At 40.8% G+C, this 24,545-nt stretch overlaps 1 protein-coding gene across 1 annotated transcript in view; it reads left to right on the top strand.

Annotated features, from left to right (window-relative positions):
• fat3a (FAT atypical cadherin 3a) overlaps positions 1-24,545 on the top strand; it is a 451,004-nt gene that overhangs the window by 298,600 nt on the left and 127,859 nt on the right. The window contains exons 14-16 of the mRNA XM_034168868.1: positions 8,310-8,466; positions 12,437-12,670; positions 17,377-17,769. Coding sequence (XP_034024759.1) covers positions 8,310-8,466; positions 12,437-12,670; positions 17,377-17,769 — 784 coding nt within the window. The remainder of the gene's footprint in view (positions 1-8,309; positions 8,467-12,436; positions 12,671-17,376; positions 17,770-24,545) is intronic.

The raw sequence follows: 24,545 nt of genomic DNA, 5'->3' as shown, positions 1-24,545 counted from the left end.
GAGGATCAAACTCTGGTTATTGGCGACTCTGTTTTGAGAAATGTGAAGTTAGCGACACCAGCAACCATAGTCAATTGTCTTCCGGGGGCCAGAGCAGGCGACATTGAAGGAAATTTGAAACTGCTGGCTAAGGCTAAGCGTAAATTTGGTAAGATTGTAATTCACGTCGGCAGTAATGACACCCGGTTACGCCAATCGGAGGTCACTAAAATTAACATTAAATCGGTGTGTAACTTTGCAAAAAACAATGTCGGACTCTGTAGTTCTCTCTGGGCCCCTCCCCAATCAGACCGGGAGTGACATGTTTAGCCGCATGTTCTCCTTGAATTGCTGGCTGTCTGAGTGGTGTCCAAAAAATGAGGTGGGCTTCATAGATAATTGGCAAAGCTTCTGGGGAAAACCTGGTCTTGTTAGGAGAGACGGCATCCATCCCACTTTGGATGGAGCAGCTCTCATTTCTAGAAATCTGGCCAATTTTCTTAAATCCTCCAAACCGTGACTATCCAGGGTTGGGACCAGGAAGCAGAGTTGTAGTCTTACACACCTCTCTGCAGCTTCTCTCCCCCTGCCATCCCCTCATTACCCCATCCCCGTAGAGACGGTGCCTGCTCCCAGACCACCAATAACCAGCAAAAATCTATTTAAGCATAAAAATTCAAAAAGAAAAAATAATATAGCACCTTCAACTGCACCACAGACTAAAACAGTTAAATGTGGTCTATTAAACATTAGGTCTCTCTCTTCTAAGTCCCTGTTGGTAAATGATATAATGTGTGTTTGATATGAATGATATAAACTAATTCATGCATTTATTTCCTCTAGGCTGGACTATTGTAATTCATTATTACCAGGTTGTCCTAAAAGTTCCCTAAAAAGCCTTCAGTTAATTCAAAATGCTGCAGCTAGAGTACTGACGGGGACTAGAAGGAGAGAGCATATCTCACCCATATTGGCCTCTCTTCATTGGCTTCCTGTTAATTCTAGAATAGAATTTAAAGTTCTTCTTCTTACTTATAAAGTTTTGAATAATCAGGTCCCATCTTATCTTAGGGACCTCGTAGTACCATATCACCCCAATAGAGCGCTTCGCTCTCAGACTGCAAGCTTACTTGTAGTTCCTAGGGTTTGTAAGAGTAGAATGGGAGGCAGAGCCTTCAGCTTTCAGGCTCCTCTCCTGTGGAACCAGCTCCCAATTCAGATCAGGGAGACAGACACCCTCTCTACTTTTAAGATTAGGCTTAAAACTTTCCTTTTTGCTAAAGCTTATAGTTAGGGCTGGATCAGGTGACCCTGAACCATCCCTTATTTATGCTGCTATAGACGTAGACTGCTGGGGGGTTCCCATGATGCACTGTTTCTTTCTCTTTTTGCTCTGTATGCACCACTCTGCATTTAATCATTAGTGATCGATCTCTGCTCCCCTCCACAGCATGTCTTTTTCCTGGTTCTCTCCCTCAGCCCCAACCAGTCCCAGCAGAAGACTGCCCCTCCCTGAGCCTGGTTCTGCTGGAGGTTTCTTCCTGTTAAAAGGGAGTTTTTCCTTCCCACTGTAGCCAAGTGCTTGCTCACAGGGGGTCGTTTTGACCGTTGGGGTTTTACATAATTATTGTATGGCCTTGCCTTACAATATAAAGCGCCTTGGGGCAACTGTTTGTTGTGATTTGGCGCTATATAAAAAAAAAAAAATTGATTGATTGATTGAAATGAGTCAACACCCCCGAGTCACACTAACTGTCAGAATGCTCGTAGCACGGGCCGGGGCGGAGGATTAGCAGCAATCTTCCATTCCAGCTTATTAATTAATCAAAAACCCAGACAGAGCTTTAATTCATTTGAAAGCTTGTCTCTTAGTCTTGTCCATCCAAATTGGAAGTCCCAAAAACCAGTTTTATTTGTTATTATCTATTGTCCACCTGGTCGTTACTGTGAGTTTCTCTGTGAATTTTCAGACCTTTTGTCTGACTTAGTGCTTAGCTCAGATAAGATAATTATAGTGGGCGATTTTAACATCCACACAGATGCTGAGAATGACAGCCTCAACACTGCATTTAATCTATTATTAGACTCTATTGGCTTTGCTCAAAAAGTAAATGGAGTCCACCCACCACTTAATCATATCTTAGATCTTGTTCTGACTTATGGTTTTCAGGGAAGACTTAACAGTATTCCCTGAAAACTCCCTTCTGTCTGATCATTTTTTAATAAACATTTACATTTACTCTGATGGACTACCCACAGTGGGGAATAAGTTTCATTACACTAGAAGTCTTTCAGAAAGCGCTGTAACTAGGTTTAAGGATATGATTCCTTCTTTATGTTCTCTAATGCCATATCCACACAGTGCAGAGTAGCTACCTAAACTCTGTAGGGAGATAGAGTATCTCGTCAATAGTTTTACATCCTCATTGAAGACAACTTTGGATGCTGTAGCTCCTCTGAAAAAGAGAGCTTTAAATCAGAATTGTCTGACTCCGTGGTCTAACTCACAAACTCGTAGCTTAAAGCAGATAACCCGTAAGTTGGAGAGGAAATGGCGTCCTCACTAATTTAGAAGATCTTCACTTAGCCTGGAAAAAGAGTCTGTTGCTCTATAAAAAAGCCCTCCGTAAAGCTAGGACATCTTCTACTCATCACTAATTGAAGAAAAATAAGAACAACCCCAGGTTTCTTTTCAGCACTGTAGCCAGGCTGACAAAGAGTCAGAGCTCTATTGAGCTGAGTATTCCATTAACTTTAACTAGTAATGACTTCATGACTTTCTTTGCTAACAAAATTTAACTATTAGAGAAAAAATTACTCAGAACCATCCCAAAGACGTATCGTTATCTTTGGCTGCTTTCAGTGATGCCGGTATTTGGTTAGACTCTTTCTCTCCGATTGTTCTGTCTGAGTTATTTTCATTAGTTACTTCATCCAAACCATCAACATGTTTATTAGACCCCCATTCCTACCAGGCTGCTCAAGGAAGCCCTACCATTATTTAATGCTTCGATCTTAAATATGATCAATCTATCTTTGTTAGTGGCTATGTACCACAGCTTTTAAGGTGGCAGTAATTAAACCATTACTTAAAAAGCCATCACTGACCCAGCTATCTTAGCTAATTATAGGCCAATCTCCAACCTTCCTTTTCTCTCAAAAATTCTTGAAAGGGTAGTTGTAAAACAGCTAACTGATCATCTGCAGAGGAATGGTCTATTTGAAGAGTTTCAGTCAGGTTTTAGAATTCATCATAGTACAGAAACAGCATTAGTGAAGGTTACAAATGATCTTCTTATGGCCCTCGGACAGTGGACTCCTCTCTGTGCTTGTTCTGTTAGACCTCAGTGCTGCTTTTGATACTGTTGACCATAAATTTTATTACAGAGATTAGAGCATGCCATAGGTATTAAAGGCACTGCGCTGCGGTGGTTTGAATCATATTTGTCTAATAGATTACAATTTGTTCATGTAAATGGGGAATCTTCTTCACAGACTAAAGTTAATTATGGAGTTCCACAAGGTTCTGTGCTAGGACCAATTTTATTCACTTTATACATGCTTCCCTTAGGCAGTATTATTAGACGGTATTGCTTAAATTTTCATTGTTACGCAGATGATACCCAGCTTTATCTATCCATGAAGCCAGAGGACACACACCAATTAGCTAAACTGCAGGATTGTCTTACAAACATAAAGACATGGATGACCTCTAATTTCCTGCTTTTAAACTCAGATAAAACTGAAGTTATTGTACTTGGCCCCACAAATCTTAGAAACATGGTGTCTAACCAGATCCTTACTCTGGATGGCATTACCCTGACCTCTAGTAATACTGTGAGAAATCTTGGAGTCATTTTTGATCAGGATATGTCATTCAAAGCGCATATTAAACAAATATGTAGGACTGCTTTTTTGCATTTACGCAATATCTCTAAAATCAGAAAGGTCTTGTCTCAGAGTGATGCTGAAAAACTAATTCATGCATTTATTTCCTCTAGGCTGGACTATTGTAATTCATTATTATCAGGTTGTCCTAAAAGTTCCCTAAAAGCCTTCAGTTAATTCAAAATGCTGCAGCTAGAGTACTGACGGGGACTAGAAGGAGAGAGCATATCTCACCCATATTGGCCTCTCTTCATTGGCTTCCTGTTAATTCTAGAATAGAATTTAAAATTCTTCTTCTTACTTATAAGGTTTTGAATAATCAGGGTCCCATCTTATCTTAGGGACCTCGTAGTACCATATCACCCCAATAGAGCGCTTCGCTCTCAGACTGCAGGCTTACTTGTAGTTCCTAGGGTTTGTAAGAGTAGAATGGGAGGCAGAGCCTTCAGCTTTCAGGCTCCTCTCCTGTGGAACCAGCTCCCAGTTCAGATCAGGGAGACAGACACCCTCTCTACTTTTAAGATTAGGCTTAAAACTTTCCTTTTTGCTAAAGCTTATAGTTAGGGCTGGATCAGGTGACCCTGAACCATCCCTTATTTATGCTGCTATAGACGTAGACTGCTGGGGGGTTCCCATGATGCACTGTTTCTTTCTCTTTTTGCTCTGTATGCACCACTCTGCATTTAATCATTAGTGATCGATCTCTGCTCCCCTCCACAGCATGTCTTTTTCCCGGTTCTCTCCCTCAGCCCCAACCAGTCCCAGCAGAAGACTGCCCCTCCCTGAGCCTGGTTCTGCTGGAGGTTTCTTCCTGTTAAAAGGGAGTTTTTCCTTCCCACTGTAGCCAAGTGCTTGCTCACAGGGGGTCGTTTTGACCGTTGGGGTTTTACATAATTATTGTATGGCCTTGCCTTACAATATAAAGCGCCTTGGGGCAACTGTTTGTTGTGATTTGGCGCTATATAAAAAAAAATTGATTGATTGATTGATTGATGTCTTTTTGTTTGTGTGTTTATGTTGATGTCTTTTTGTTTGTGTATTTACGTTGTCTTTTTGTTTGTGTGTTTGTGTTGATGTCTTTATGTTTGTGTGTTTGTGTTGATGTCTTCAGGTTTGTGTGTTTGTTTATGTTGATGTCTTCAGGTTTGTGTGTTTGTTTATGTTGTTGTCTTTATGTTTGTGTGTTTGTTTATGTTTTTGTCTTTATGTTTGCATTGATGTCTTTTGTTTGTGTGTTTGTGTTGATGTCTTTATATTTGTGTGTTTGTGTTGATGTCTTTTTGTTTGTGTTTGTGTTGATGTCTTTATATTTGTGTGTTTGTGTTGATGTCTTCATGTTTGTGTGTTTGCGTTGATGTCTTTTTGTTTGTGTGTTTGTGTTGATGTCTTTATATTTGTGTGTTTTTGTTGATGTCTTTTTGTTTGTGTGTTTATGTTGATGTCTTTTTGTTTGTGTGTTTACGTTGTCTTTTTGTTTGTGTGTTTGTGTTGATGTCTTTATGTTTGTGTGTTTGTGTTGATGTCTTCAGGTTTGTGTATTTGTTTATGTTGATGTGTTTATGTTTGTGTGTTTGTGTTGATTTCTTTATATTTGTGTGTTTGTGTTGATGTCTTTTTGTTTGTGTGTTTGTGTTGTCTTTTTGTTTGTGTTGATGTCTTTTTGTTTGTGTTGTTGTCTTTATGTTCGCGTTGTCTTCATGTTCGCGTTGATGTCTTCATGTATTCAATTGAATATAGGTTGAAGAGGATTTGCAAATCATTGTATTCTGTTTTTAATTTACATTTTACACAACGTCCCAACTTCATTGGAATTGGGGTTGTAATAACAAAAAGCATATGTGAATGTGCACATGCTCAAATGTGCCCATGCTGGTTTTCATTCAGAACAATTACACAAACAAACGGTATACTCACTAAGCAGCTCCCCCCTCCCCCATCGTGCACATGATGGAATCAAATTATTTCCTATTAACCAAAACCAGTTCATCGTGTGATGGCATCTGCGGTCCTCGCTGCAAATTGCTATTTAATGTTGGAATGTGATGTACCTGGATGACATTTGGATGATTGCATTCCACACAGCTGGCATGGCTCAAGGTTGACTGGCACATGTCTAACCGATCAGCCAGCTCGCACTGAAATGCCCCTCTTGCCAGGAAGGCCAGCGTGGGCAGCACCTGTGTGGGCACAGACAACCCTTGGCTCCCTGCCATGTTGCACTCTGGGCCGGTTGTAGTTCTGTGCGCAACTGCAGTAGCAGTGGCCTTGGTAATCCTTGGTTTTCCTGAATACACGCTCATGTCGGATTGCACCATTTACAAGGTCCTCTAACAACACTAATGCAGACGTTGGTGCCATTTTACGCATCACTTTACGCATGCTTTTATATCCACCCATATAATTGCAAACACGTGGGTGTGTTAATTGTTCATCAGTGTGTCTCTGATGTGCACATCACTCTGATGACTTCTTGTTTTCACACTATTAACAGCATATCATTTCTTTCATATCATTTCCCAGCAGAAGACTGCCCCTCCCTGAGCCTGGTTCTGCTGGAGGTTTCTTCCTGTTAAAAGGGAGTTTTTCCTTCCCACTGTAGCCAAGTGCTTGCTCACAGGGGGTCGTTTTGACCGTTGGGGTTTTACATAATTATTGTATGGCCTTGCCTTACAATATAAAGCGCCTTGGGGCAACTGTTTGTTGTGATTTGGCGCTATATAAAAAAAATTGATTGATTGATTGATTGAGGTCTTTTTGTTTGTGTGTTTATGTTGATGTCTTTTTGTTTGTGTATTTACGTTGTCTTTTTGTTTGTGTGTTTGTGTTGATGTCTTTATGTTTGTGTGTTTGTGTTGATGTCTTCAGGTTTGTGTGTTTGTTTATGTTGATGTCTTCAGGTTTGTGTGTTTGTTTATGTTGTTGTCTTTATGTTTGTGTTGATGTCTTTATATTTGTGTGTTTGTGTTGATGTCTTTTTGTTTGTGTTTGTGTTGATGTCTTTATATTTGTGTGTTTGTGTTGATGTCTTCATGTTTGTGTGTTTGCGTTGATGTCTTTTTGTTTGTGTGTTTGTGTTGATGTCTTTATATTTGTGTGTTTTTGTTGATGTCTTTTTGTTTGTGTGTTTATGTTGATGTCTTTTTGTTTGTGTGTTTACGTTGTCTTTTTGTTTGTGTGTTTGTGTTGATGTCTTTATGTTTGTGTGTTTGTGTTGATGTCTTCAGGTTTGTGTGTTTGTTTATGTTGATGTCTTTATGTTTGTGTGTTTGTGTTGATTTCTTTATATTTGTGTGTTTGTGTTGATGTCTTTTTGTTTGTGTGTTTGTGTTGTCTTTGTTTGTGTTGATGTCTTTTTGTTTGTGTTGTCTTTATGTTCGCGTTGTCTTCATGTTCGCGTTGATGTCTTCATGTTTGTGTGTTTGTGTTGTTGTCTTTATGCTTGTGTTGTTGTCTTTATGTTTGTGTTGATGTCTTCATGTTCGCGTTGATGTCTTCATGTTTGTGTGTTTGTGTTGGTGTCTTTTTGTTTGTGTGTTTGTGTTGTTGTCTTTATGCTTGTGTTGTTGTCTTTATGTTCGTGTTGATGTCTTCATGTTCGCGTTGATGTCTTCACGTTTGTGTGTTTGTGTTGGTGTCTTTTTGTTTGTGTGTTTGTGTTGTTGTCTTTATGCTTGTGTTGTCTTTATGTTCGTGTTGATGTCTTCATGTTCGCGTTGATGTCTTCATGTTTGTGTGTTTGTGTTGTTGTCTTTATGCTTGTGTTGTCTTTATGTTCATGTTGATGTCTTCATGTTTGCGTTGATGTCTTCATGTTTGTGTGTTTGTGTTGATGTCTTTTTGTTTGTGTGTTTGTGTTGATGTCTTCAGGTTTGTGTGCTTGTGTTGATGTATTTTTGTTTGTGTGTTTTTGTTGATGTCTTTATATTTGTGTGTTTGTGTTGATGTCTTCATGTTTGTGTGTTTGTGTTGATGTCTTTTTGTTTGTGTGTTTGTGTTGATGTCTTTATATTTGTGTTGATGTCTTTGTGTGCTTTTGTTGATGTCTTCAGGTTTGTGTGCTTGTGTTGATGTATTTTTGTTTGTGTGTTTGTGTTGTTGTCTTTATGTTTGTGTTGATGTCTTCATGTTTGTGTTTGCGTTGATGTCTTTTTGTTTGTGTGTTTGTGTTGATGTCTTTATATTTGTGTGTTTGTGTTGATGTCTTCATGTTTGTGTGTTTGCGTTGATGTCTTTTTGTTTGTGTGTTTGTGTTGATGTCTTTATATTTGTGTGTTTTTGTTGATGTCTTTTTGTTTGTGTGTTTACGTTGATGTCTTTATGTTTGTGTGTTTGTGTTGATGTCTTCATGTTTGTGTGTTTTTGTGGATGTCTTTATGTTTGTGTTGATGTCTTCATGTTTGTGTGTTTTTGTTGATGTCTTTATGTTTGTGTGTTTGTGTTGACAGGCCGTGTATTCTGCATCTATTCCGGAGGATGTCCCGGTCAACAGTGTGGTTCTGAGGGTTGAGGCCACAGACACTGATGTTGGTGTCAGTTCCTGGATCCAGTACTCATTATATGGTCCCGGATCAGAGGACTTCAGCATGGACCCTGAAACCGGTATGAACACTGCAGCCTTCAGAATGAACCACTCACCAGGGTCCTCGTGTACAAAGACTTGCGTGGATTTCCTACTGAAACATGGCGTATGCCAAAACCCAGAAACTGGCGTGGGCACAAAAATATTCAAATGTATTAAAGTGTGAGCATGCATGGATCCATGCACATTCCTTTTGTACATCCCATTGAACATGGAACTGAGTGCATGTGCAGACGCACGAAGATCCTCCCTTTCCATTCCCCTATATAAATATGCATGTATTTAAATTGGCCCTTGGACATGAATGATCACGGTAAGAAAAGGAATTTTACCGAGTGTGAGCTACAGATGAAGTGGAGTAAATCAAGTAAATGAAATGGAAATATGCAGGGTTATTTTATTTGGTGCCCTGTCAACTACAATAAACATGAAACAGAACCAGTGCACACACACACTGAAATGGTAAATGGACTGCATTTATATCGCGCTTTTCCATCTGCATCAGATGCTCATAGTGTTTTAAACTGTGTTAACTGACAATGGTTTTCTGAAGTGTTCCTGAGCCTTCGTGGTAAGATCCTTTACACAATGATGTCGGTTTTTAATGCAGTGCTGCCTCAGGGATCAAAGGTCACGGGCATTCAATGTTGGTTTTCGGTCTTGCTGCTTACGTATAGAAAGTTCTTCAGATTCTCTGAATCTTCTGATTATATTATGGACTGTAGATGATGGAATCCCTAAATTCAATTTCATTTCAATTCAATTTAAATTTATTAATTTATATAGCGCCAACTCATGACAGAGTCACCCCAAGGCGCTTCACACAATTCATAACAACACAAAGTAATTTAAAATCAAAATTAAAATCAAGAAAAGCACAATAAAAAGATAAAACACAGTGGAATAAAAAGAAATTACAAAGAAAACATAAAAACAAATTAGATTAATAAGACAGTCTAAAAAAGTGAGTCTTTAGTCGATTTAAAAATTCCTTGCAATTGAACATTGAGAAACATTGTTCTTAAACTGTTGGACTATTTTTTTCAGGCAGTTGTTCACAAAGTCTTGATCCTCACCCCATCTTTGTTTGTGAACGGCTGAGCCTTTTGGCGATGCTCCTTTTTTGCTCAATCATGACACTTGCCTGTTTCCAATGAACCTGTTCACCTGTGGAATGTTCCAAACAGGTGTTCTTTGAGCATTCATCAACTTTCCCAGTCTTTTGTTGCCCTTGTCCCAGCTTTTTTGAAACATCTTGCAGGCATTCATTTCAAAATGAGCAAATATTTGCACAAAACAATAAAGTTTATCAATTTGAACATTAAAAATCTCATCTTTGTGGTGTATTCAATTGAATATAGGTTGAAGAGGATTTGCAAATCATTGTATTCTGTTTTTAATTTACATTTTACACAACGTCCCAACTTCATTGGAATTGGGGTTGTAATAACAAAAAGCATATGTGAATGTGCACATGCTCAAATGTGCCCATGCTGGTTTTCATTCAGAACAATTACACAAACAAACGGTATACTCACTAAGCAGCTCCCCCCTCCCCCATCGTGCACGTGATGGAATCAAATTATTTCCTATTAACCAAAACAATTTCATCGTGTGATGGCATCTGCGGTCCTCGCTGCAAATTGCTATTTAATGTTGGAATGTGATGTACCTGGATGACATTTGGATGATTGCATTCCACACAGCTGGCATGGCTCAAGGTTGACTGGCACATGTCTAACCGATCAGCCAGCTCACACTGAAATGCCCCTCTTGCCAGGAAGGCCAGCGTGGGCAGCAACTGTGTGGGCACAGACAACCCTTGGCTCCCTGCCATGTTGCACTCTGGGCCGGTTGTAGTTCTGTGCGCAACTGCAGTAGCAGTGGCCTTGGTAATCCTTGGTTTTCCTGAATACACGCTCATGTCGGATTGCACCATTTACAAGGTCCTCTAACAACACTAATGCAGACGTTGGTGCCATTTTACGCATCACTTTACGCATGCTTTTATATCCACCCATATAATTGCAAACACGTGGGTGTGTTAATTGTTCATCAGTGTGTCTCTGATGTGCACATCACACTGATGACTTCTTGTTTTCACACTATTAACAGCATATCATTTCTTTGTGTCTTTCCTCATTGCATTTCTTTGTGTCATTTCCTCATTTCATTTCTTTGCGTCGTTTCCTCATGTCATTTCTTTGTGTCATTTCTTTGTGTCATTTCCTCGTTTCATTTCTTTGTGTCGGTTCCTTGTGTCATTTCCTCATGTCATTTCCTCATGTTGATTCTTTATGCTGTTTCTTCATATTGTTTCTTTGTGTCCTTTCCTCATTTCATTTCTTTGTGTTGTTTCTTTGTGTCATTTCCTGGTTTCATTTCATTGCATCCTTTTCTCATGTCATTTCCTCGTGTCACTTTGTGTCATTTTCTTGTGTTGTTTCTTCGTGTCATTTCCTCATGTCGCTTCTTTGTGTCATTTCCTCATTAAATTTTTTGTGCCCTTTCCTCATGTCATTTCCTCGTTTCATTTCTTTGTGTCATTTCCTCGTGTTGTTTCCTCATGTCGCTTCTTTGTGTCATTTCCTTGTTTCATTACTTTGTGTCATTTCCTCATGTTGCGTCTTTGTGTCATTTCCTTGTTTCATTTCTTAATGTTATTTCCTCAATTCATTTCTTTGTGTTGTTTCCTCATGTCATTTCCTCATGTCGCTTCTTTGTGTCATTTCCTTGTTTCATATCTTTGTGTTGTTTCCTTGTGGCATTTCCTCATGTGGCTTCTTTGTCATTTCCTCGTTTCATTTCTTTGTGTCATTTCCTCATTTCATTTCTTTCTGTCATTTCCTCATCTCATTTCCTCATTTCATTTCTTTCTGTCATTTCCTCGTGTCATTTCCTCATGTCGTTTCTTTGTGTCATTTCCTCGTTTCATTTCTTTGTGTCGATTCCTTGTCATTTCCTCATGTCATTTCTTTGTGTCATTTCCTCGTGTCATTTCCTCATGTTGATTCTTTGTGCTGTTTCTTCATATTGTTTCTTTGTGTCCTTTCCTCATTTCATTTCTTTGTGTTGTTTCTTTGTGTCATTTCTTTGTGTCATTTCCTGGTTTCATTTCTTTGTGTTGTTTCTTTGTGTCATTTCTTTGTGTCATTTCCTGGTTTCATTTATTTGCATCCTTTTCTCATGTCATTTCCTTGTGTCACTTTGTGTCATTTCCTTGTGTCACTTTGTGTCATTTTCTCGTGTTGTTTCTTCGTGTCATTTCCTCATCACGCTTCTTTGTGTCATTTCCTCATTAAATTTTTTTGTGCCCTTTCCTCATGTCATTTCCTCGTTTCATTTCTTTGTGTCATTTCCTTGTTTCATTTCTTTATGTCATTTCCCCATGTAATTTCTTTGTGTTGTTTCCTCATGTCATTTCCTCATGTCGCTTCTTTGTGTCATTTCCTTGTTTCATATCTTTGCGTTGTTTCCTTGTGGCATTTCCTCATGTCGCTTCTTTGTGTCATTTCCTCGTTTCATTTCTTTCTGTCATTTCCTCATATCATTTCCTCATTTCATTTCTTTGGTCGTTTCCTCATGTCATTTCCTCGTTTCATTTCTTTGTGTCGTTCCCTCATGTCGTTTCTTTGTGTCATTTCCCTGTGTCCTTTCCTCATGTCGTTTCTTTGTGGAATTTCCTCATTTCATTTCTTTGTGTCATTTCCTGGTGTCGTTTCCTCATGTCGTTTCTTTGTGTAATTTCCTCATTTCATTTCTTTGTCATTTCCTCATGTCCTTTCCTTATGTTGTTTCTTTGTGTAATTTCGTTGTATCATTTCTGTGTCATTTGCTCATGTTGATTCTTTGTGCTTTATCTTCATGTTGTTTCTTTTTGTAATTTCCTTGTGTCATTTCTTTGTGTCATTTCCCTGTGTCCTTTCCTCATGTCGTTTCTTTGTGTAATTTCCTCATTTCATTTGTTTGTGTCGTTTCTGACCCGTGCAGGCGAGTTGAAGACGTCTGTGGTTCTGGACCGGGAAGTGACGCAGCACTACTGGATGGTAGCCCAGGCGACTGATGGTGGAGGCCGATGGTGTCGTGCTGAGGTGAAGCTGATGTTGATGGATGTGAATGACAATCCGCCCGTATTCACCATGTCACAGTACACTGCCAGTGTGTACGAGGACACGCCCACCAAGGCCCTGCTCACCCGCATCCAGGCTCTAGACCCTGATGAAGGTACCGCTGACACATCCTTTGTGTGTGTCCATCACTTTGTGCTGTAAATATCATCATTTTGTGCCTTTAAGGAACTTGAAGAATCCAACATCATCAGATCTGAAGAATTTATTATTCATACCCAGATCAGTCACTTGTGTAATGAATTTTAAGATTCATTAATTTGTTCTCTTTAAGATTAAAATGTGCCTCACACAGCGGCACTAAAATAATGTAAGGTTTTAAATAATTATTAATCATTTTGCCACACATGGTGGCACCATAACAGTGTAGCAATTTGAAACATTAGTAATTATTAATCTTTAAAATTAAGATGTGACTGAATGTGCGTCACATACGGGGCACCAGAAAATCTATCAAAATGTAATATTTAATGATCATTACGACCAAATGGGCAGACCATGAATTGTAATTCATTTAAATATTAAAGGATTGTTAACTGACTATAAAGCGCCTTGGGGCAACTGTTTGTTGTGATTTGGCGCTATATAAAAAAATTGATTGATTGATTGACTGTGAGGTCTGTACGGAGAAATATCAGACTGACGTGTTGTCAAAAACACAGAGGTCTGATATCCCAAGCGAGGTTTATTATATGGCTGTTTATATATATATATATATATATATATATATACGAGGTCTATTAGAAAAGTATCCGACCTTATTATTTTTTTCAAAAACCATATGGATTTGACTCACGTGTGATTGCGTCAGACAAGCTTGAACCCTCGTGCGCATGCGTGAGTTTTTCCACGCCTGTCGGTTGCGTCATTCGCCTGTGAGCAGGCTTTGAGTGAGGAGTGGTCCACCCCCCTCGTCGGTGTTTCATTGCCAGGAAATGGCGGAATGATTTGGGCTTTTTTTCCCACGACGCGCGGAATTCCTCCGCACGTCTTTCTCAATGTGCCGAAAAAGTGCTGATGTCCACGTCTTTTCACAATTCCTGTACTAGTCAGATGACGTCCCGGATAAAACACAGCGTCCAGTTTGGAAATGAATGGCACATTCCACTGTTACAGGAGTTTTTGTCATGGAAAGAGGAGCGGAGGCTTCGCGCGTCACGCCGGTGCCGTATGGCGCACAGCAATGCCGTGATGAAGCCTCACAGGACATGTTCTGGCATGTCCAGGCATATCCACAATTTCTCGGATAATCACTTGATGGAAAAACCACTGACAGCTGTCTGAACACCATCTCAAAGCCGTCCTGTGAGACCAAAATGGAGGTGGTTTTGTCTCGCTCCAGTAGCGAATCCATCGTGACGCGTAAAGCCTCCGCTCGGCTTTCCATGACAAAATCTCTTGTTAAAAGTGAAATCTGCCGGAAAATGGTTGATGTCCAGCTCTTGTGATAACCAGAGAAATGGCACACGATGGTCACGGATCCAGACAGCCATCCGTTTAGAAATGAAATGGTCGTTCAGCCTGTCGATGGCGGCTTCGGAGCGCGGTGCGCCCCACAGCCGCTGGGGACCGTCCTTAAAGCGACAGTAACTGTTGTGAAAGTGTAGGTACACGGACCCACAACAGGGGGCGTAATGAACGGACAATGGAGAAAGGTGAATAACAAGTTTTACTGTTGTGAAACGAGCACAACGAATACAACAATTAACAATTTGGGGTCGAATCCGCTGGTGTCGTGTGGGCAGGCTCGAAGGTAGGAGACGTCCGTCTCAGTCGAACCGGAACCACCCAGATCTCCTCTGCCACCGAACCCTGGAAATACTGGAACCGCCAAGTCCCGAATTCCCAGGTGGCCACTGCCTCCGCTCGTCGGATCCGGTACTGCTGGCGGGAGAGAGCAACAACACACAGGTGTGGATGCGACAGCACCCAGTAACGGAGAGGGGAGAAGCCGCCTCCACCTCTTGTCAATATATAGCAGGAAGGTGAGTACTTATCCAAGCAATTTAGCTATCAGTAGTCAGCAGTCCTGAAAAGGTTTAACAAGTTTTAGCTGGTTATTCAGAATATGAATGCAGAGAACGTTACCTCAGTCTTAAGGCGATATCTCGGCACTGAGGTGGAGACGCCGTCCTGATGATATACCCCCGTGCTGAGTGGAGTCAGCTGTGTCCAGTAATGGGTGACAGCTGTCACCCTGACTGCTCTCATAAGGCGGCGGCGCCCTCTGGTGCCTGGAGCCCGCACTCCAGGCAGGGCGCCCTCTGGTGGTGGTGGGCCAGCAGTACCTCCTCTTCAGCGGCCCACACAACAGTAACACTCCTTATTCTCTACCAAGCCCATAACATTTTCACCGAAAGCCAGATAAATTTTTCTAATGGTTTCCAGCTGCCAGTCTCTAACATTTTCTGAAAAAATTCTGATGGTAAAAAAGCCCAAGTCATTCCGCCATTTCCTGGCAATGAAACAATGACGAGGGGGCTGGACCACTCCTCTCTCAAAGCCTGCTCACAGGCAAATGACGCAACCGACAGGCGTGGAAAATCTCAGGCATGCGCACGAGGGTTCAAGCTTGTCTGACGCAATCACACGTGATTCAAATCCATATGGTTTTTGAAAAAAATAATAAGGTCGGATACTTTTCTAATAGACCTCGTATACACACCCAAACAGTATCGCCCGAATATGAAAGCTGCTGACAGCTTGTAGTCTGACTTGTTCGCTTCACCTCCGCGAAGAACTTGCTAACAGATGATCTGGTCGTTAGCTGGTTAGCTTTCAATCTGTGTGTTTTTTCAGATGCTGTTTAGATATTTATGGAGTACGTTCATGTCCGACTTGCTTTTTCTAATCACGTTTTTAGCTTCTGGTGTGTAAAGAAAATACACATTTCGGACTGATTGTGGTGGAACCGGCCTGATATGGGAAAATATCCGACCAGTAATCAGCCAGTCAGAGCGCGTGTAGCGTCGCAGCCATATAATAATAAAATTTATTCATCTTTAATATTGAAATGTTGTCCTTATGGGGACCAGGATGAGTCATGCATCATTAGTATTACCATTAATACTATTAACTTGGAAAGCACCTGTGTGCTCACAATAAATTCATGTAATAAAATAGAAGTTAAGACAATATTTGATTAAATATGAAACTGAATTAAAGCTTGGAAAGGGGGACCACCTGTTTTAAACATGCAGGAACTTTAACATTTATTAATCAGTCTCTGATCTGAAGTCATGAGTTCCTGTTACAATTGACCAAACTAACACGGAACAAATTTGATTGGAATTTCGTGATGAATTTTGTCACCAGTTATTATTATTATTAAGAAAATGACCAAACAAATATGTCTATAGCCACTTTGCATTAATTGACAACAAAGCCCTGAGGAACCCTAGGTGGTTCACTTAGCTGGGGTCTCTCAGCTTGGAGGTGGGTCTGATTACCGCTCTGGCCCAATTACTTCATGGGCCTGTATGGTCGTTCTTGTCTATGTTGGGGTTGAGCCTAAAGCGGGCTTCCTAAGTTGACGACAGACTGCCGGTCCAGCTCCTTGCTGACAGAACCTGTTATTTCTGCAGTTGTGTTGTTTGGTTCTGATTGACCCACGGATGAAAGAATGCTCTGCTGGCTTCAAAAACTTGTGGAAGGCAGAATTAATGTCTTGGTAAAAATTTGGAAAACAATTCAAGACGAGATCAAAAATAGTTATAAAGTTACTGAAAAAGGAAAAAATAACTCTTTTGACGAATTTAGTCTTAATCTGAAAAACATGGCTTGGAAGTTGTCTAGAAAAATCAGAAAACTTGACTGAAGCCTTAAAAGTTATTACACTAATGTGTCGGACAAGTTACGGAGTAATGAAACAAAAGAATACTGGAGCAAAAAGACCACCACCTGCATTGACCAGGTCCTCCCGTGTAGTTCTGGGCTTTGTCAGAATCATCATTACCCCAGGGGCAAGATCTTGCATGGAGCCCCAGACCGAGGAAGATTGACAGTCATCTTGTGTTTCTTCCATTTTCTAATAATTACGGCAACAGTTGTCTTCTCACCAGGCTGCTTGCCTGATATCCTATAGTCCATCCCAGCCTTGTGCAAATGCACAATTTTGTCCCTGGTGTCCTTAGACATCTCTTTGGTCTTGGCCATGGTGGACAGGTTGGGATGTGATTGATTGAGTGTGTGGGCTGGTGTCTTTTATACAGGGAACCAGTTCAATCAGGTGGAATTAATACGAACCTAAGCTAAGTGCTAGCTGATCAAATTGATGCCGATACCTCCCTGGACCAAGAACCATAACTTCAGTCTTATCAGAATTTAAAAGTAGGAAGTTACTAGACATCCAACTTCTTACTGATGCAAGGCAATCAAGATTTTATGTGAATGAGATTACCAGCAGTTATTGGCATGTACAATTGAGTGTCATCAGCATAGCAATGAAAGGGAATCCCAAAGCGCTGCAGTATATTCCCAAGGGGTGCTACATAAAGGGAAAAAAGCAGGGGGCCTAAAACGGATCCCTGCGGAACCCCAAACTTCATGTCCCTATGATCAGAATATCTAAATCAGAGAATTTTCTAATTGTCTAACAAGTTTAAATTAGGAACATAAGACAATTATTGTATTTGACGAGGTCCTGAATAAATATCAGAATGTGTCCAAACACATTTTGATAATTATTCAGGACCTCATCAACGGTTCTGAGCCAAAGACTTAAAAAGGGGTGCTGTCGGTGGTAGTAGCCTGCCAGTCCGTTTGATGTTTGGCCATCCTCTGATGTGAATCTTGCTTCTGCAGCTGGTCCGGGTCGTATGGTGGTCTACTCCCTCATTGATTCTGCCGGAGGTTTTTTCTCCATCGACAAGTCCTTGGGCATTGTGGTTCTGGAACGCATCCTGGACCGTGAGGTCCAGCCATCCTATCAGATAACAGTCCGGGCTTCAGACCAGGGTTCGCCACTTCCACTTTCCTCACTGGTCAATGTCACGATTACTGTGTTGGATGTCAACGACAACCCGCCGGTGTTTGAGCGACGTGATCAGCTGGCAACTGTGCCAGAGGATGCAGGAGTGGGAACAGAGGTTCATAGAGTCTATGCTGCCAGTAAGGACATTGGGGCCAATGCTGAGATTACGTACAGCATCCGATCCGGCAACGAGTATGGCAAGTTCCACATCCACCCTGTTACTGGTGAGTGCCCGTGAGCTTTGTACAATACTTGTTCCTCACTTTCTATGCTGTGGAAAGGTAAATTCACAGTAATGTGTACTTGAACAAACAGGAAGTTCAGAGAAAGTGAAGTTCCTGTTGTGTTCAAAATAACAGCAGTGTGTTTAACCTAGAGCCTGTTTCATCAAAATCACATACCCAGACATGATGATTTATTTCTCAGCTTGTACAAGGTCAAAAATGCAAACGTTTGGATCAGCTAAAAGACAGGTCCTAGGGAATGTTGTGGATGCAACAAAAATTGAAAGTAAATAATACTTGGTAGGAGTAAATGCAGGGCCCGATTAACCATAGGGGCATGGTGGGCAGTTGCCCATGGGCCTCCACAAATAGGGGGCCTCCACAAAAAAATTATTACTATGACAAACCGTCGAATCGGTGTCGTCGACTGTGTTGATGACATTACCAATTCGCAATATTACATCTTACACCAAATGTAACAGTTAGTTAATAGCTTCAAAACAGTAATAGCTTCTGGTCTTATTCATCAAGTATAATCTCAACCAGAAGTCGGTATTCTCCAGTGTTCTATTAATACGCCAACTGGTAAACAATTTTGTCCAAATGTAATTTTTTCTAAACGTAAAGCTAGAAGAGTTTTGATTTAGGTTTTGTAAGTGATATGTGTGTTTGTATATAATAAAATGTTTTTAGGCAAAATTTCATTTTCGAGTTCTTTTACTAATGTGTTATGTTAGGTCGCACGTACTGTAGGGGCCTCCACACCTCACTTTGCCCCTGGGCCTCCACAACTATAAATCGGGCACTGAGTAAATGTTTTTTTTTTCCCAAAAAATGAATTCCAATTTATGCCTTTATTTGCTTGGCGTTTCAGCTGTGGTTAGTTGATATGTGATTGAAGTGGATACTTGTAGAAGAGACTTCGCTTGACATGAGTATATGTTGGTGTCAGCATTGGTTAGTTATGAGTGTTCAAATGTTCCAAAACAGGGCAAGTCCCCAAATTTGGGGAGTCTAGGGTTTAAGAGGTTAAAGTCCTTATAATAGCTTTTAATTCCAAACAAAAGCAAATGTGTTGTGAACGCAACATTCTATTCCAAAGCAAAACATGAAGAAAATTCATCAAATTTGATATTTCCTTTAGAGCAGGGGTGGCCAAGTTCGGTCCTCGAGAGCCACATTCCTGACACTCTTAGTTGTCTCCCTGCTCCAACACACCTGAATCCAATGAAAGGCTTCATTGGATTCAGGTGTGTTGGAGCACCTGAATCCAATGAAAGGCTTCATTGGATTCAGGTGTGTTGGAGCAGGGAGACAACTAAGAGTGTCAGGAATGTGGCTCTCGAGGACCGAACTTGGCCACCCCTGCTTTACAGAATGTGAAGAAAAAGGGTGTTAAAAAAAGTGTTTGCATTTTTCTTTACAAACTCAAACATTTACTATGTAAAGTAAAATATAACGCAATGCAGAAGCACCCTCGGCCGTATCAGCATTGTGTTCTTTATTATTTGCATATGTTTAATTTGTATCCCAGTGCAAACTATTAAGATCCTATTGTCTTATTTACAATTTGTACATGTTCAGTCAATTTATTTTGTCACGTGATAATTTCACAAGGACCAAAGTGGAGATAAGTGGTCATACTTTGTGTTATCTACTATGTGTGTATCATTGATATATTCACCTCTGTATGTTTGTATTGATGTTGCAAAATAAACTCAATCAATCCATCATAAACAGCATTTTATTTATGTTTTAACGTCGTCTGCAGGAGGGCGTGCGTGTGCACATACCTGAGCTTTTGAAAAGGGCAGACGGTAGCTTTGACCGCATGTGATGTGCGTGCGCACTCATATCCACAAGACGTCTTGTAAATCACTCCAAAGGTGTCATCAGGTTACAAAAATAGTGTTTTCAGTTTTAGAAGTGTTTATTTCCCTCTAGCTTGTACATAACATATGAGATTTACACAGAAATGAAACAGTTCACATGATAACTTGTAAAAGACTCCAGAGGTGTTATTGGGTTACCATAAACAGCAGTTCCAGTTTTTGAAGTGTTTCTTTGTTGCTAGCTTTTACATATTATCAGAAATGTGTTATATTTGGCCAGAAATGAAGCAATGTTGGAGCGCCAGAGAGACCAGACAGTGACATCACGATGCCACTCTACTCTGATTGGCTGTCATCCTACACCCCCTCCCTTCCTAAAAAAAAATGGGTTTGCATTATTCATAGCATAAAAATAGGAACAGAACATGACTTTTTCTTCTTTCAGCTGCTCCCATTAGGGGTCTCCACAGCAGATCAGTCGTCTCCATCTCACCCTGTTCTCTGTATCTTCCTCTGTCTCACCAAACACCTGCATGTCCTCCCTCTTCCCCTCCTGCTTCATGGGCCCTTCTTCAGCATCCTTCTCCCTGTATACCCTGGGTCTCTCTTCTGCACCTATCCAAACCATCTCAGTCTCACCTCTCTGACTTGTCTCCAAACTGTCCCACCTGAGCTGTCCCTCTGATATGTTTATTCCTAATCCTGTCCATTCTCATCACTCCCAAAGAGAATCGTAACACCTCCAGCTCTGCCTCCTGTATTTTTGTTAGTGCCACTGTCTCTAAACTGTCCAACACTACTGTTTTGTTGACATTCTCCTTCACTCTTGCAGATATTCTTCTATCACAAATCACTCCTGCCACCTTTCTCCACCCTGCCTACACTCTCTTCCACACTCTCCATTACTTTGGACAGTTGAGCCCAAGTATTTAAACTCATCTACTTTCACCACTTCTACTCCTTGTAACTGCACTATTCCACCGGGTTCCCTCTCATTCACACACGTATCCAGCCTTGCCCCTACTGAATTTCATTCCCCTTCTCTCCAGAGTATATCTCCACCTCACCTTGGATGCCTGCAACACATTTCAAAAAAGCTGGGACAGTGGTATGTTTACCACTGTGATACATCACCTTTCCTTCTAACAACACTCAATAAACGTTTGTGAACTGAGGACACTAATTGTTGAAGCTTTGTAGGTGGAATTCTTTCCCATTCTTGCTTGATGCACGACATCAGTTGTTCAACAGTCCGGGGTCTCCGTTGTCGTATTTTGCACTTCATAATGTGCCTCACATTTTCAGTGGGCGACAGGTCTGGACTGCAGGCAGGCCAGTCTAGTACTTGCACTCTTTTACTATGAAGCCACCCTGTTGTAACATGTACAGAATGTGGCTTGGCATTGTCTTACTGAAATAAGCTGGGACGTCCCTGAAAGAGACGTTGCTTGGATGGCAGCATGTGTTGCTCCAAAAAGTGGATGTACCTTTCAGCATTGATGGTGCCATCACAGATGTGTAAGTTGTCCATGCCGTGGGCACTAACACACCCCCATACCATCACAGATGCTGGCTTTTGAACTTTGCGCTGGTAACAATCTGGATGGTCTTTTTCCTCTTTTGTCCGGAGGACACGGCGTCCATGATTTCCAAAAACAATTTGAAATGTGGACTCATCAGACCACAGCACACTTTTCCACTTTGTGTCTGTCCATTTCAAATGAGTTTGAGCCCAGAGAAGGCGGCTGCATTTCTGGATGTTGTTGATGTATGTCTTTCACTTTGCAAGGTAGAGTTTTAACTTGCACTTGTAGATGTAGCGACGAACTGTGTTAACTGACAATGGTTTTCTGAAGTGTCCCTGAGCCTACGCGGTAAGATCCTTTTCACAATGATGTCAGTTTTTAATGCACTGCCACCTGAGGGATTGAAGGTCACGGGCATTCAATGTTGGTTTTTAGCCTTGGCGTTTACGTGTAGAAAGTTCTCCAGATTCTCTGAATCTTCTGATTATATTATGGACTGTTGATGATGGAATCCCGAAATACCTTGCAATTGAACATTGAGAAACATTGTTCTTAAACTGTTGGACTATTTTTTCAGGCGGTTGTTCACAAAGTGGTGATCCTTGCCCCGTTTTTACTTGTGAATGGCTGAGACTTTTGAGGATGCTGCTTTTATACCCAATCGTGACACTCACCTGTTTCCAATTAGGTGTTCTTTGAGCATTCATCAACTTTCTTTCAGTCTTTTGTTGCCTCGTCCCAACTTTTTTCAAATGTGTTCCAAGCATTCATTTCAAAATGAACAAATTTTTGCACAAAAACAAAAAAGTTATCAGTTTGAACATTGAATATCTTGTCTTTGTGGTGTATTCAATTGAATATAGGTTGAAGAGGATTTTGTTTTTATTTACATTTTACACAACGTCCCACCTTCATTGGAATTGGGGTGGTATTCAAGCTGATCCATAATCCCTGATATGTGATCAATAGACCCGACACCATAGTATGAGAAACAATCTCCATCATGATACCTGCCCCACCATGCTTCACTGTCTTCAGAGTGGACTGTGGCTTGAATTCAGTTTTTGGGGGTCATCTGATAAACTGTCTGTGGCCCCAGACCTAAAAAGAGCAATCTTTCTTTCATCAGTCCACAAAATGTTGCACCATTTCTCTTTAGTTCAGTCAGTGTGTTCTTTGTCACATTATAACGTATTCAGCACATGTGGTTTTTCCATCAGTGGGACTTTGTGGGGTCTTCTGGTTCTTAACCTTCTAAGACCCGGAGGTTCTCATGAAACAAAACTTAGTTTATGGACTAGACAACCAAAAATGTCATGTCCACATATGTGGATGCCAGACCCTAGGACGATAATTTGTCTTCACATAGACTTCTTCTAATTGTTACAGTACTCAAAGGTAACTTTAGCCCTTCTTTGATCCCCCTGGGCTGATCATTGGCTGAATCGTTGCCATTCTGGCTATTCTTCAATTCATTCAAATGGCAGTTTTCCTTTTTCTTCCATGTCTTTCTGGTTTTGTTTGTCATTTTAAAGCATTTGAGATCATTTTATGATCTTCTTTATATGTTTTCTACTCTCCATTCAATGACATATTTAAGCAGACTTTTATAGAGAAATACATGACAACCAGCAAGTACATTTCTCAAGACCAAGCACCTAAGTGGCTCTACTCTACTCTACTAGTACTACTATTACTCTTCTTTTTTAGATATTTAGATATACCTTAGTATACAGTAGTAGAGTTCTACCTTAGAATTGGAATGTATTATAGAAGACATACTTTGCTGAATTTTCATATAGATAGACTACAACACAAAACATGTAAAGCCAGAACTGATATGAGAAAGAAACTGTCAGAAAATAATACAACAGAAACCCCATAATAACAGGAATAAACATGCAGAAAATAATGCACAGAAAATTAATTAATATTGTTGAGTGGCTGCCGAGTGAAGCGAAAATAAAACAGGATCAAAGGGCGACACCAAGTGGTGACTCAGGGCAAGAGCACTTGGACATAGGGAAACTAAATGGCAAATGGGACACAGAACTAAATGGATAGGAATGGTGATCACACAACAATGGATACCCAAAGGTGTGAGAGAAACAATAGAACAGAATAACACAAATAAGAACTACTAAGAAAGCAATAACACAGATGATCAAACCTAAATGCAGTCAATACAAAAATAAAGACAACTTAAAAACCCAGCTAAACGGGCTGATGGGGCAGAATCACGACAAATAAATAAACAAAAATACACATACTAAAACCAATATACGAGGTCTGTCCAAAAAGTAACGGACTTTTTATTTTTTTCAAAAACTATATGGATTTCAATCACGTGTGATTGCATCAGCCAGACTTGAACCATCATGCACAAGCGTGAGTTTTTTCACACCTGTCGGTTGCGCAAGAGAGCTGGACATAGCACTTTTGCGGCACATTCCACTGTTACAGGAGATTTTGTAATGAAAGACGTGCGGAGGATTTTGCGCGTCGGCAATGAGCCGCTCATTGCGCGCAACAAAAAAAAACACCTCCGTGTTGGAAACCATTCAGAAGATTCAGATGGCTTTCGATGGCTTTTCAGTCGAGTGAGTATCCGAGAAATTGTGTAACAGCTGGACATGCCACAACATGTCCTGTGAGACTTTCAACACGGAGGTGTTTTTTTGTTGTGCGACATGAGCGGCTCAGTGCCGACGCGCGAAATCCTCCGCACGTCTTTCATTACAAAATCTCCTGTAACAGTGGAATGTGCCGCAAAAGTACTATGTCCAGCTCTGTTGCCATTTCTGTGGTAGTCACACGAAGTCCCGGATCAACACAACGTTCAGTTTAGAAATGATCTGGTCGTTCCAGCCTGACGAATGGCCGCTCGGTGCACCGCGCGCCCTCCGCCGCTGTGGGCCGTCTTTAAAAAGGTTTTAACACTCCTTAATCCGTGTGACGCTGACAGAATCTTCACCGAAATCCATCTGAATCTTTTGAATGGTTTCCAACTGGCTGTCTCTAACAGTTTCTGAAAAACATTTCATGGAGCAAAGCGGCAGCCTCACAGCCATTTCCCTGACAATAAAAATCTCACGAGGGGGCTGGACCAGTGCTCACTCAAAGCCTGCCCACAGGCGAATGACGCAACTGACAGGCGTGAAAAAACTCACGCATGCGCACGAAGGTTCAAGCTTGGCTGATGCAATCACACATGATTCAAATCCATATGGTTTTTGAAAAAAATAAAAAGGTCCGTTACTTTTTGGACAGACCTCGTATACAGATGTGCTCGTAGGTTGCTCCAATTTTGGTATGATGATGAAAATGATTGGTTAAAATAGAGTAAAATAGAATAGTCTTTGTTGTCATTGTACAAGGAGGAGGGGGGGAACCAAATTGGGGGTGCTCCCGCACAGCG

Source organism: Thalassophryne amazonica, chromosome 4, assembly GCF_902500255.1.
Source record: "Thalassophryne amazonica chromosome 4, fThaAma1.1, whole genome shotgun sequence".
Taxonomy (NCBI): domain Eukaryota; kingdom Metazoa; phylum Chordata; class Actinopteri; order Batrachoidiformes; family Batrachoididae; genus Thalassophryne; species Thalassophryne amazonica.
This window is presented reverse-complemented; position numbering and strand designations above follow the sequence as displayed.